The sequence below is a fragment of the Ctenopharyngodon idella genome, chromosome 1, assembly GCF_019924925.1.
Source record: "Ctenopharyngodon idella isolate HZGC_01 chromosome 1, HZGC01, whole genome shotgun sequence".
Lineage (NCBI taxonomy): Eukaryota > Metazoa > Chordata > Actinopteri > Cypriniformes > Xenocyprididae > Ctenopharyngodon > Ctenopharyngodon idella.
This window is the reverse complement of record NC_067220.1, coordinates 40,203,309-40,218,863: the sequence shown is the minus strand read 5'-3', so window position 1 is coordinate 40,218,863 and position 15,555 is coordinate 40,203,309. Positions and strand designations below refer to the sequence as shown.

Sequence of the window (15,555 nt, the reverse complement as noted above, 5' to 3'; positions counted from 1 at the left end):
AGGATCATGTGACACTGAAGACTGGAGTAATGATGCTGAAAATTCAGCTTTGATCACAGGAATAAGTTACACTTTAAAATATAACAGTTATTTTAAAGAGTAATAATATTTCACAATATTACTAGCATTGGCCCTTGACCCTTCTTTCAAAAACATACAAAACCTTACCAACCTCAAACATTTGAAAGGTAGTGTAGTTTATATAAAACACTTTTCCAGTCTTGGAAAATTCCTTGACATTTCCAGGTTTCACGCAGAAAGTCGTGTGGTTTTGGAATGACATGAAGGCAAGTACAATATATACATTTGACTTCATTGTTGAGAGAATCATTTTTTTTTTTTTTTTTTTAAGTTTGACGTTTCTATCAATGTACATTACACAATTCAGAGGAAATCCAGTGACAGTTCTCAGAATAACCACTAGAGTCCAGTGGACACACTGCTGAACACTCACACTATACAGACCAGCTCAGAGAGCTCAGTGTCACTGCGTTTATGTCACTGCTTCCTCTGGCAAAACAAATGGTTAAACAATGATGGTGTCTGAAGAGAAAAATGAGACTTATTGATGTTTTGAGCTACATGAAGTTTAACTTATAAATTCTACGGACCCCTGTGGGACCCATATTATTTTTTTTGTTTCTTTCTTGCTGTAATCCTCGCCAGTAGTGTCCATCCTTTTTCTTAAGTTCCCTCTGGTTGAAGTTCATGTTCAACAACCTATGACATCATGTCTGGTTGCTGAGGGCAACCAGACAGTCGGGACGTGACACTCTCTCTCCCCTCAGTATGTCAGACTTTCTCTCTTGCATAGATCTGCATGTTAAAAGTACTTTTAACACATGTGAACTAGATCAACACTCAGTCTGTCACAGCACATCCACCTGCAATATGTAAAAACTATATTACTCGCCAGTTAGTAAGTTAAAAATGACAAAAGATAGTGAGAATGACAGTATGACCCACACTGTGAGCTGAAGTTGAGCTAAACTTTTTTCCTCAGTTGAAACGTTATAACCAGAAGTTCACTAGGATTCATCAAGGATTTTTCCCTGCAGAGCTCCATGTGGCGGCACATATGTGGAATATTCTTTGCAATGAGCCAGAACAAGAACAGGAAGAAAATCACAATGGGTCTTCTTCACATTTTTGTGACAGGTGGCGTTTAACCAAGAGACAGAGACGACTAATCTCATAATCTCATATATAATAGAGCTGCACGTTCATCTGTACTGTCATTACATAATTCCAAAGCTATAAGGACAATATATATATATATATATATATATATATTCAATATATATTCAATTCAATATATATTGAATTGAATTGAATTAAAGTTTGGGGTCAGTAAGTTTTTTTTTTTAATTAATAATTTTATTCGGCAAGGATGCATTCAATATATCAAAAGTGAGAGTAAAGACATTTAAAATGTTACAAAAGATTTCAAATACGTTAAATATTTCAAATAAATGCTGTTCTTTTGAACTTTTACTAATTAAAGAACCTTGAAAAAAAAAAAAAATATATATATATATATCACGGTTTCCATGAAAATATGAAGCAGCACAACTGTTTTCAACATTGATAATAATCTTTAAGTTAATAAATGTTTCTTTAGCATCAAATCAGCATATTCGAATGATTTCTGAAGGATCATGTGACACTGAAGACTGGAGTAATGATGCTGAAAATTCAGCTTTGATCACAGGAATAAATTACATCTTAAAATATATTCACATTTGAAAACAGTTATTTTAAATTGTAATAATATTTCACAAAATTACTGTTTTTACTATGTTTGTTTGATCTATGATGTTTGATCAAATAAATGCAGTCTTGGTGAGCAGAAGAATCTTTTCAAAAACATTAAGGGCCAGATTTACTAAACAGGGCAAATTAACTTGAGAGCGCAATCTCATAAAAGTGCTGACTGGAGTGAAAAATTCTGTGCGTGATCTACTGACGACATGCAAATTAAAGAAACAGATGCAGCCAGGTAATTTCCATAAGGACCAACGCAATCTACCAAGAGCAGCGCAAATTAGCGTCTGGTTTAAGACATGCTTTTTAGGCGTTAAATAATGGTGCAAATACCAGTAAACTGACTAGCGCAAACCTTAGTAAATCACCTTGCATGAATAATTTAAATACTCTCCTCCCATAAATTTTGCATCTGAAAGGAAAACTCCTACAAATGCAATAAGTCCAGCCGCAAAAATAACTGTGTCCACGGTTTTTCATCACTATTTTTTCACTGCGTGTCTTTAGTAAATGCTGACAGTAGTTTTTTTAATGCCAAAAGAGGGTTTGCGCTGGCACGAGCTGTTAATAAATCTGGCCCTAAGACACCAAACTTTTGTACGGTAGTGTATAAAATCTTACTAGAAGTATTGCAAAATAGATTTTCACTGCTAATGTTCTAAATTTACCCACCATCAACAGATGAGTTAAAAAGTGTGTTTTGAACCCTGCAAGTGTCTAAATGTGTATGCAGGATTTACAATACAAAGAAGAGGACAATGTAACATCATACTTACTTACATAATAAATCTGATGAATCATAAGACATTTGGTTTTGGAGTCAGTGAGGAGGAGGAAACGATTGTTTCCATGTGTATGGTCTCAGTGTTAGTGCTTGTGGTTTTTGTAGCTGGTGCGAGTGGGAACACGGCCACAAAATCCATTTGACATGAGCAGCAAACCCCCAGAGAGCCTAGACTGCTACCAACCACACGCACTTAACAGCGCTCAGACCCGCTGATCAAAAACACATGATTGATGGATGGACTGAAGAGCCTGCTATTTTCAATTTAAAGGAATATTCTGGGGATTTTTCAACCTAATGTCTACGCACCGCATCTTTAGCATGATGCTGATTACCACAGACTCATCCCTCAGTGTGTATAAACAAACAGGACATGCGTTTACAGTAAATACACTTTCATTAGAAGCCTACCAGACAAGCAGGCCCGAGGGTTTAAACGCAGAAATGTGTGTTCGAGAGTGAAATCAAAACAGACAAAATGCTCCCCGCTTGCCTGCTAAGCTTCAATTGAAAGTGTATTTACTGTAAACATGTTTCCCGGTTGTTTATACACATACTGTCTGTGGAAGGCTAATCAACAGCATGCCACACATGTTCCTGAAGTAAGTCTGCGTGTGTGCATGTACCTGAGTCTGCTGTGGGATGTTCAGAAAGTTGTTGTCCCGTGATCCGATGCCGACAAACCTGTTGGAAGCTGTGGAGCCTGGCGCTGGGTATGCTGCTGGGACACACACACGTCTGTCAGCATTCACAGCTGTGATTTTTGTACGTGCATTGTAAAAATTTCAAGCTCATTTTTTAATTACTGGCACTAAAATGTAAAATAAACATGTGGCTTGAAGTGTGCACTATTGGCACTATATGGAATTGCAATCTGTTTGTTTGAGTGATACTATATTCCTGCAATACCAGAGGCTGCAGTTTCAGGACCGCATTTCTAGGACCCTAGTTTTTTTTTTTTTTTTTTTTTTTGTGACAGCGCCACCTAGTCAATTTGATAACACTTTATTTTAAGGTCCAATTCTCACTTTTAACTAGTTGCCTATTAGCATGCATATTACTAGAAAAATTGGCTGTTGATTAGTACTTATAAAGCACATATTAATGCCTTATTTCTGCATTACCTTATTCTACATCCCTTAATGCTACCCAATACCTAAACTTAAATGCTACAAAACTACCTTACTAACTATTAATAAGCAGTAAATTAGGAGTTTATTGAGGCAAAAGTTGTAGTTAATAGTGAATATGTGTTCCCCATACTTAAATGTTACCGTCAATTCTGCTCGAACAGAGGAGATCTGAATTTAACTTAAACCAAACAGATGCAAAGACTAGACCCACAGAAATTATTACATTTTTATTATCTTTCCGTCTAAATTCTAACGTAAGAGCAGGCGCGACCATTTTAAATTTGATGTTCAATGGTCATCTCCAGTTATTTTAGCTGTGCAAAAAGTTCATTATGCCAACTGACTGTAAACTGGTATTTGTTTTTGTATTGTTTTAATTTATTAATGGACTAATAAACACACTAGTTTGTAGCGCAAATGTATGTATGACACGACAGTCTTGTGTCGTACATACACAGAAAATATCTTGCTTCCGTGTTGAAAAATAACTTAAGGTCTTTCTTTCCATCAAAACCTAATTTAAAACCAGAATATAGGGCCTCATATATTACAAGTTAGGTTAAATATTTCAAGAGGGTGACCAACGGTTGTGTTTAGGGTTAGGGGATGGTTAGCACAATATATCAATTAAATTTAAACAATTAAACAACTGAATAATTCCTGAAAATTAATAATACAAATGCAGAACTGAATAGTAAGTGCTCTAAAATAGTATAAACTGCTAGTACATACAAAAAAAAAAAAAAAAGGTCGTAAAAATGCGGTCCGACTCCAACCAAAGAGTCAAGGTTTGGCTGGTTAGCACCGCCAGTTTGTCTTCTGCTGCCTTTAATGATACAGCTCAGGATAGTCTATATTGAAGGGCTTGGCACTGAGAACCCATAATCAAACATTAGCAAGTGCACCAGCCAAAAAACTGCCACTGAGATGAATGGGAATGCTAATGGATAGATTTCTCTAGGTATTATAGTCCTTGGACCAATGGCAGACAGGATGAGTGCTTAAAATATGTCTGAAATCATTTTTTTTTTTTTTTTTTTTTTTTTTTCAATTAAGTTTTAAGCTGCTGGTTGTGTAGAAATCACATTTTTAACAGTATTAAGTGCTATACCAGCATCAACCTGATTTATAGAAAATGTATCATTTTCATTGGAGTCATGATAACTATATTTGCCTGCTCAGGAGTGCTAAAGCTTTTCGGTAAATGGCTTATGTGAATTAAAATGCATTTTGGAAGGGAGGATTTGAATGCGAAAAAAAAAAAAAAAATCAACTTTCAGTTGAAAAACACCAACATTTTGAAAATTCATTGGGCTTTCAAATTCACATTTAAAACTCACAGCAGTTGTGCGAAGTAGGAGGGAGGATTTGAATGGAAAAAATTCACAATAAACTTTCAGTTTAAAATTCAAATTCAAACATTCTAAAATCCACTTCCAAATTATTTTTTAAATTCAGGAAAGTTGTGTAAAATGGGAAGGACGATTTCAATGGGGGGGAGGGGGAATAAAAAAAACATTGCTGAAAACAGCAGAATTAAAAAAAAAAAAAAAATTAAATTCACTTTCAAAATCAAATGTCAAATTCAGGGCAGTTGTGCGGAGTGGACTCCATGAGATGTGTTTATGAGACTGAGTGTGTTTGCAAGTATGTGAATGTGTGTGTGTGTGTGTGTGTGTGTGATTGTCTAAAATATGACTGAAAAAGGCTGTTGTGTGTAAAAGCACCGAAAGATGGAAGGTAAAAAAAAAAAAAAAAAATGGAGTGATACGACAGGTTGAGAACCGATACACCATTCCATAGATATGAAATGAACGAATGAGAAAACAGTAAGAAAAAGAACATTCATGTGTGAGAAGGGAAAAAAAGAAGGGATGGTCTTCTGAAAGGTTTTGCTTGACCAGGCTCCTCCTTTTGCCCACCCGCCCTGCGGACAGCACCCGACACACACACATCCCAAGCAAAGACCCACAACCCAGTGCCGCCCGCTCTCTCACACTGCCAGACACATCACAAATCCCTTCACCTGCACGTCTACACACATTTCCTTTTTGTATTTAGCTTGATGTGTCAATGGAAAGGCGCTTAATGTGGGGCGTCATTTTTTTGTTTGTTTGTTTGGAGTCCATGCCAGCTGCCCTGAATTTGATCTCTTGAAGGAAGAAAAGAAAGAAAGAAAAATGAAAAGTGTGAGAGCGATGAGGAGGGAGGTTGATCTATGGGAATGATTGGCTGATTTTTTTGCCAATGGGAGGCAGCAAAGTGTCTCCATCCCCATTCAATTGCAAAAGTCCATGACTGATTGCAATCGGATAAATAAATGAAAAAGCAGGATGAAAAGGGAACTGAATGAGGAAAATGAACAAAGGAAAAAGTCAGATGGAGAAGAGCAGGGCATCTAAAGCCAGAAATATACTTCACGCAAGTATGCAAATGCAGACAGGAATGCTTAGTCTGGTATTGTACATACAAGTGTGTGTTATCGTTGCGTTAACATTTCAGTAGTCAAGGGGGCGCTAGAGTTTCCTTAAAATATCTGTACCACTAAACCTGTTATTTTATTATCCAGATAGCAAGATATAAACATATGGAGCCCCACACATGACACGCAGGAAAAAAATAGTAGGCTAAATCGTGCGCACAATTTACTAATTTGTTCCCTCGATTTATAAATCGTGCGCACAATTTAGTAAATCGAGGGAACAAACTAGTAAATTGTGCAATTTAGCACATCGAGGGAACAAATTAGTAAATCGTGCGCGCAATTTAGCACATCGAGGGAACAAAATAGTAAATTGTACGCACGATTTAGCAAATCGAGGGAACAAAATAGTAAATCGTACACGCAATTTAGCAAATCGAGGGAACAAATTAGTAAATCATGCACACGATTTACTAATTTGCTCCCTTGATTTACTTTTTTTTCTTGCATGTCCTTTGCGGGGCTCCATATAAAAAGTTTAAATAACTTTAAGAGAAAATGGACCATAGCAGATGATATTTTAAGCACTCAGAAAATTTTTGGAACGCAGCAACAGGTGAAACTTGCTTAGCTAGAACTGTCTGCGTTGGTGTACTTGCGTAGGGTATGTTTAGCTAATCGTGGCCCTATCACTCAAAGAGTTGATGAGTTGTTTCAGCGCAGCGGTAATGGGGCGATTTCGAGGGCTCTGGTGGGTCTGGTGCTTGAGCGGACACTTACAGGGCGAGGCCGGGGAGCCGACTCCGCTCTCAGGGTGTGTGTGGCTGGGTTTGTGCTCGGGCAGGGGGAGGGGCATCGGCACCGGCCGCGCTACCGGAGGAGGAGGAGGTGGCAGTAAGAAGGAGCTGGGCAGTTTGTTCTGACCGCTCCCGTTAGGCTGCAGATACACACACACACACATACAGATGGTGAGGGGGTGAAAGAGGCACACACTCACACACAGATACAGAAATGTGGAGGCGTGCAATCACAAAAGATGAGATTGGAATGTTATAAACGTACAAAGACACTGAAAACTTAATAAACATACACACATACACCGAGTTATTAAAGTGTCATATAACATAAAATTTTAGTTCGGATCAGTTTTGAAAGAGGCAAAAACATGTCTATTTGTACTACATCTATTTCACCAATTGACCTTGTGCTAAACTCCGCTATTAAAATTCTGATTTGCAGTCTCACATTTTTTAATCATGTTACTGTGTTTTATTTATAAAACAAAAAGGCAATTCTCTCCAACCTACACAAGACTAATATTAAATCTTTATATATTTACTTTTTAATTATTTTTTTAAAATAATTCATTAATTATTATATTATTTTTTAATAATTTTTTAATGTAATAATAATTATTATAAATTAAATATTTATTATTCATACAATAAAAGTGAATGGAGCACCGAAAAGGACATAAAAGCATCATAACAGCACCATATTTTAAGCAAAGACATACAATTGCTTTGTGTGAGGAACATATTGAAATTTCATTGGCAAAGAAAACCATCCCTCAAATCCCATGTATACCTGCGTTTCATCTAAAAAAATTAAAAAAATTAAAATGTTTATAGACAATGGAGGGCAACATTTTGTCAGTGAATAAATGAACAATTTCAGTCTGTTCCTAACACAAACTACTGTAAAAAAAGAATTGTTGGTTTAACTTAAAAAAGTTACCTGGTTGCCTTAAAATTTAAATTAAAAGTTTAAATTGAAAATTTGAGTTAATACAATGAAGGCGATTGGTTTAATCAACAGAAACTCAAAATGTTATGTTATCTGAACAACATTAATTATCTAGGTTGATTTGACAAAAGAAAAAATGTGATAACAAATCATGAAAATAATTTTTTACAGTGTATGACTTCAGATATTTATTATGCTTTTTTTGTGATTTTCATAAATTTTGGGGAAATATAACAAGTTTGTTTTTTTAAGCTTTGCAGTGATGCAAAGAAAACAGATGCTTAATGAACTGAACGACTAAACTGATTATAATTTGTCCCCACACCCCTATTTAGATAATTTTTAAGTTCTACGTCACATGCACATGATGAACCCTTAATTTTAAAAATGTAACATGCAATCATTGTTTAGCACGACCATATCTGTTTAGAAAAATATGTTTTAGTGTTTAATGACACTTTATAAGGAATGAGAGGATGAAATCAAACTCAAAACATGAGAAACGGAGACTGTCAAGTGTTAGATAATGGAGAGAAAGAGAAAGGAAGAAAGGAGAAAGAGAGAGGGACTTTAGCAGAGATGTGTGTCAGTGTGTGTGTGTGTGTGTCCCATCCACTGGTGCTGTTTTGAATCATGATGATGTGTGTGTGTGTGTGTGTGTGTGTGTGTGTGTGTGTGTGTGTGTGTGTGTGTGTGTGTGTGTGTTACCTGTGCCCCCGGCTGCCCCGAGCCGTCAGCACAGACGAACTGGACGAACTCTTTGAGCGGGTCCTGATGGTGGTGATAGCGGATGGTGGGGTGGGTGAAATATGGACTGGACTGCTGGATGATGGAGGGAGCAGGGAAATGAAGGGCAGAGGCTGAGGCACGCGGACTCCCTGAGAAAGAGAGAGAGAAAGAGTGAGCGATATATGTGTGTGAGATACACAGTGTATTGGGATCTTAGGGATATTAGCATTTGTGTGTTTGTGTGTGTGTGTGTGCGCGTGTGTGTGTGCATATGAAACTAAATTCTTCAAACTCATCCCTAAAAATAATGTCCTTTTCTTAAAGGTATAGCTCACCTAAAAATTGACATTTTGAATTTAATCACCCATATGAAACCCAAAAGGAGACCTAATGTTCATGCTGCTGTATTCCATAAAATGAAAGTGAATAGGAACTTGAAAAAAAACCCTCTTTAAAGACTCTTAAATCTCATTTAATTAAGAATGGTGCCAATTAGACCAAGTAGGACAAAGATTCTCAGTAAATTACTTAAAATTTCAATGGATTTATCATACGCTACTGTTCAAAAGTTTGGGGTCAGTAAGATTCTTTTTAAAAATGTTTATCAAAAGTCTCCTATGCTAACCAAAACTGCATTTATTTGATCGAAAATACTCTCAAAATTATGAAATATTAATACAATTTAAAATAACTGTTTTCTATTTGAATATATTTCAAAATGTAATTTATTCCTGTGATCAAAGCTGAACTTTCAGCATCATTACTCCAGTCTTCAGTGTCACATGATCCTTCAGAAATCATTCTATGATGATTTGCTGCTCAAGAAACATTTATTATTATTATCAATGCTGAAAACAGTTGTGCTGCTTCATATTTTTGTGGAAACCCTAAAAAAAATTTTCAGGATTCTTTGATGAATAGAAAGTTCAAAAGAACGGTACAAAGAGAAATCATGTGTAAAAGTCTTTATGGTCACTTTCACTCAGTTTAATGCTCAATCAAAGTATTAATTTATTTTTTAAAAAAAGTCTTACTGGCCCTAAAGTTTTGAACAGTAGTGTCTTCAGAAGACTTAAAGAAATAAAGCACACATAAGTTACATGGACTAAATTAAAAGTGTACATTTTTGCACCTTGCAGCTCCCCATTCACTTCTATTATATGGAAAAGAGCAGCAGGGACATTCTGAGTAACGTCTCCTTTTGTCATCCACGTAAGAAAATAAGTCATACAGGTTTGGTAAGACATGGGGATGAGTAAATGTTGTCAGAAATTTATTTTTTAAATATACTGTTTCTTTAAATGCCATTTCCACCATCCTCTCTTTCCTCTTTATCTATCTCATCCTGTCCCTCTTTTTTTTGTCTATCTCTAACTCCCTCTTTTCCTTCAGTCTTTCTTTTTTTTTTTTGTGCTTCTTAATCTCATTAGGTACTGGGCAGGAGCCAGGCGCTATGGGGTGCCAATAAACACACACACACACACACACACACACACACACACACACACACACAAATGCACTCATAAACGCCCTCACCCACACACGCACACACACAAACAAAAACGGTATCTTCTCAATCTCCACAAGAGTTATTCATCACTCACAAAAGCAAACCACAGTATCTCTTTCACAACAGCGGCCAACATCCATCCATAACTCACACAGACGCATTAGAAACGGCAGCGAGACAGTCTCTCTCATATGCACGCATTCTGCCCTCTTCCCCCGGCCTAACGCAAACCTTGCTTTTTCCACTGTCTCGACTCTACATAAACACTCTAACCAGAAGCGTCTGCCGGAGAAAAACTTCCATAATCACACGCACATATAATCCATTTAAAGCCGGCGCAGCTCTCTGTCCCGCTGACCTTTACTTGATTAGGCCTCGCCGGCTGCAGTCGGACCCGAACGGATAGGAATTCTGCGATTTCCCAGGGCCATCGGATGGGATTAAACATCCGGGACGTCAGGGAGAACACGGAGGGGAGCTTTGAATCGCTCTCCTTTGGGTGGGAATGGAGACGTTTTGAGTGGCCTGTGAGAGTGCAGTCTTAATGCCTCTGAATATCATCGTTTTACTGACGGGATTTTCATGGCATTCCGAACATGCCTGCCAAGAAGAGCCCGATAAGAGCATCATCCCCCACATACACACGCTCTCACTCACATTTTGTCCTGTGCCAGTATGAATGACAGCATGCCTGTATAACAAGCAACATGCTCGCTGGCTAATTTTAAAAACGGAGAGAGGGAAACGTACAGATTTTATACGATTCTCTGGGTCACGCATCTGTTACGCATTGGGAAGCTTTCTAAACATTCCCTCATGGCTTCTCCCGTTTGTGTCTCCGTCCCTCTCCTTCTCTTTTCTTCAACCGCAAATAGTCTCTGGTGATTCACAAGGAAGTTGAAATGAGAACGTTTGAAATGAGAACAAAATGAGCAAATCAGCGAATCCAGAACTCAACTCTCTGACATTTTGAACGCTGTTCTTTAATGATAAAATGAGCACCATTTATTGCAAAAAAATGTTCTGGAAATGGTGGAAAATGCTACATTAAATCAAATATTTTCAGTAGGATTCTGGTTATGATTGGATCCTTTTAACAATTCCGATTCCTTATTGATTCTTTTAGTAATTCTGAAGAGGGAATTTTGTGGGTAAAAAGAAATACAGTTCTTCCTGCATTTACTGTTGCAACAGACTTGAGACAAACTAATATGGAACAAAAAATGGTCTTACAAGCCTTCAGTACAATAAATCAATATATCGTGGAGTCAAACAGGACTTGCAATTCAGCAAGTGAGTCCAACTGCTCTGAGCTGATTCATAAGTGTTTTTGGTTCACTAAAAAGAACCGACTCATAAGATTAATTTGTTTGGGAATTGGACTACACTGCTCACAATGTATTTTTCACACTGTAGATTTTAGAAGAGGCACAAACAGCTAAATAGTTGTGCGGGAAACACTGTCAGAGTATGGTTTTCATCCACAACAGTGGAAGAATGCACATTTAACGACTGTTAAAGAGAACCGAAATTCATTAAAATCAGATAAGAATCGATACTTGGCCCCAACCCAAACAAGAGTTGTAAACTCCAATGTATGTCAGATTTCACAGAACATCTTGGAGCGACACATAATTTGCTTAAAATGAAATAAAATTAATAAAATGTAGGTCAGACATTCAAAGAAACAAGAGGACATTTCCACCAAACACACTTGAAAAATGGAGGGAAAAGCTGTGGATGAAATGATGATGACAGAAGAGAGGAAAAGATGGAGAGCAAGAGGGTACATGGATGGATGGGGTCGTTCATGAACTGTGGCAGCTCCTTACTCTCACTGTCTCTCTGCCCAGCCAATCAGAGGTCTCCATCAATAACTCGCCACTGTTTAGAGCCAATCAAATGCCACTGAGGGCAATTTTGGACTAGTGTGGTGCCATAATAGGACTTTTGGACCAATCAGAAGCCTACGCTGCAATCTAATACTTTAAATCCCTCCTTTCCCCCTCCATTCTCTCTCTCTCTCTCTCTCTCCCTGCTGGAGTGTGTCTGTCTCACCTGGTCTCACGCCTGCCAGCATGGGCAGCGGGTGGTGTGTGAAGGCCATTCGGGGGGACCTCGTCTGTGCTGACAGGGCGCTGAAATCGAATTTCCCCGCTGGCTTCTTTAGAGACCCAGGAGAGGACAGCCCTGCCAGAAACCACACGTCAACAACAACAACAGCAGCAGGGCACAGCACACACCAATCAAACACTCGCTGACTAACTCAACTGACTAACTTTTAACTAATTAAGTATTTTTTTGGTTTTTGAAGGGAGGGGACTGATTTATGACAGACTAAATGAGCATGTTCACTTGTTTCGAGGTAATTGTCCGTCTTCTCATTTTAATACCAGCAATCCTGATGAACGGAACAAATTGAAATGGTCGGCATGACCAAAAACTTAATCTTAACGTAATTCTATATTATATATATGTATGTGTGTATATATATATATATATATATCACACTATATACTGGTTAATAACTAATAACTTTTCGGTAATGTTTATTTTTGGATCTAATAATTAAATAAAAGATACTTAATCATATTTTATTATTTTCCCTTTTTATTTTGGAACTTGACTGACAAGTTCTAATATTTTAAACATACTGTTATATTTAATAATATAATTTTTTTTAATTTAAAAAAATGAATGATACATTTTATCAGTGCAAAAACACAAGTTAAAAGACTTAAAAACAGAACAATTAATATTATAAAAATGATAGTTCTGACTCTAAAATCTGGATGAGCCACACTGTAAAATAGCCGATATGCACACACACGTGGACAAGTTGCGACGTTGCTTGCCAACCATAAACAACTAAATTCAGCTTCACTACTCCTTTAAAAAACAAGTTACTCCTCGTCTTGGCTTGTTTGGTTCACGTCCTGCTTTGTATTTTCACATTCCTCCACGTTTCTTTTCCGCCCTTAATGTGTAAATAACGTGAAGCAGTCCTGTCCACAAATAGCCATGCAAATATAGCCTGTAGCTGTATAAACGTTGACACATTTCTACCTTCGCACAGTGTATAGCGTCATACCACCCAACCGTAGTCTTCTGTAAGTGTTCCTTAACTATTAAATTAGCAACACCTCAACTGGATCAATCCATCACCAGAAAGATGAAAGAGAGATGAAAATAACATGAAAAGGTGAGAAATTGCAGGAGAAAGTGATAACAGAGCAGGGATGGCTCATAATTGGAAGATAACCAAAGAACACACACACACACACACACACACAGTCCTCCTGGCACCCATTGCTCAGTGTTACTCATACACACACTTGAACTTCACTTCAGTTTGATGCTATTTTTTCCTCTCTACATTACAAGGCATTAAATCCCATTTCAGCTTAATTCCCCTTTCTCAGTGCACTTTTGAGTGCGTTTGTTCTCGCATGTGTGTATGCGAGTGTGTGTGTGCCAGAGAGAACACCCGTGTGTGTGGGAGTGTGCAAATGCGTGTGAAAGTGTTAAGTCTGTATATGTATATTTATCACAAAATGTGTACACATGCACACAACACACTCTCGCCTCCTAGTTCTTTTGAAATAAGAATTTGATGCACTGTAAAAATAGATTCCCAGCGCAAAACATTTACAAAAACTAAGGCTGGCTAGTTTAATTTACATAGTCGTTTGAGACCCTCCAGTATATTTCAAATTAATTAATTAATTGAAATTAATGGTGCACTTACACGACCATTAAAAAGTCATATGATCCTTCTCATTTCTTATTATTATCAATGTTAAAAATGGTTCCTTCATATTTTTGTGGAAACCTTAATACATTTTTTTCAGGATTCTTTGATGAATAGAAAGTTTAAAATGTAGCATTTGTTTGAAATTGAACAATTTTGTAACATTATAAATGTTTTACTGTCACTTTTGGTTGATTTAATGCATAATTTTAATTAATTTCTTCGCAAATAAATAAATAAAATCTTACTGACCCCCAAACTTTTTGAATGGTAGTAGATTATGACATCTAGATAACTGCATGCAAACCACCCAAACCTTGACTGGTTAACATGGAGTAAGGGTCAAAGAGAGAATGTGTAAAACTAAAATAATAATTTTAGTGCAGGAAACCTTCACTAACATAGTAAATGGACATCACGGGGGGAAAAATGAAAAGCATTGCTTTCTGATTATGACATACACACACAAACGCAGAGCAGATGTCTCCCACTACTGTAGATACACAGAAGAGCCATCTGGGACCAGAACACAGACTGAGAGTGTGTGTATGTGTGTATACGTGTGTGTGTGTGTGGTTAATGCATGGACAGAAGGTGCACCTGTGTTGTGCCTTTTCTCCATGTTTGTTTGTGTGTGTGCTGCTCTGACTTCGACTGTCCCATCTGGGTTCTTCCAACACAACTTGCTGATTGTGACTATGGTGATCATTTAGTGTCTTACGTACCCGCAAAGCCCATCAGTAAGGCTAAAGCACCCTTGATCGACACTAAACCTCTCATATTCAACCTCTCATATTCATATATAATGAATAACATCGAACATTATCATTTTAAGTGACTTCAATGATGTTAAACAACAGACAAATCAATAACATGGGTGTTAAAAACAGACTAAGCAAGCAGTACTTGTATTCCGCTGTGTGGTTGACACCTGATGCACTACTGTCCTGACACTGACCTGTCTTGTGTACATGTGCAAGTGTGTGTAGTTTGTATTCTAACCATGGTATGGAAACTGCACGCCATCATTCTCATGTTTTATCTTCCTCTCTTGAACACTCGTCAAATGGTGCTGTACTGCAACTGGAGAAGGGAATTGTTAACATGAAAGAAGGTCATGAAGGTTATGGTGTGTTTAATGCCTTTTCCACCGACATGGTGCCGGCGCCCAATCTGGAATCATTCCGCACATTTCCACTGAACTCAAAAACCTTCTTGCACTTTAGGACTTGCTCCTTGATTATCTGTAAACACCAACTGCTATGATGTCAGTTGCCAGTTAAAGGTTCTCACTATGTATAGTTTTCAAATCAACAATTTAGTTTGACTGAGCTCATGGAAAATAAAACTAGATTTTAGATAAACAAGAATTTATAAGGTTGTGATCCATTCACATAATTTTTTTTAATTATTCTTTTGAATTTTTATTATATTTTAATATTAGAACCAAATTATTTTTATGATATTTGGTTCTGATAACAGATTTTTTAAAATGTATTTTAAGACTTTAGACTGGGGTCGGTTGCATAAACCTCTTAGACTAGTCTTACAAGTTAGTCATTTCATTTTTTTCTTCAAATGAATCATACATTTTTTTTAAATCAGTTACATAAAAAGGTAGACTGGTCTAATTTGAATCGGAAAAGCCCTAACTAATTGCTAGTTTGTCAGACTAGTTCTTAAGACACAGTCTTAACTTAGCGGCAATGTTTATGC

The 15,555-nt window shown here is 37.1% G+C and overlaps 1 protein-coding gene across 18 annotated transcripts in view; it reads right to left on the bottom strand.

The window, feature by feature from the left end:
- Nucleotides 1-15,555, bottom strand: part of LOC127519453 (nuclear factor 1 X-type-like) — a 117,589-nt gene that overhangs the window by 8,540 nt on the left and 93,494 nt on the right. For 7 of the 18 annotated variants that reach the window (XM_051907149.1, XM_051907146.1, XM_051907141.1 and 4 more), the window contains 5 exons: nt 14,842-14,922; nt 12,147-12,278; nt 8,558-8,727; nt 6,884-7,040; nt 3,175-3,269 (listed from right to left, as the gene is read on the bottom strand). In XM_051907149.1, coding sequence (XP_051763109.1) covers nt 3,175-3,269; nt 6,884-7,040; nt 8,558-8,727; nt 12,147-12,278; nt 14,842-14,922 — 635 coding nt within the window. The other 11 variants (XM_051907157.1, XM_051907142.1, XM_051907159.1 and 8 more) reach the window with 6 other exon arrangements.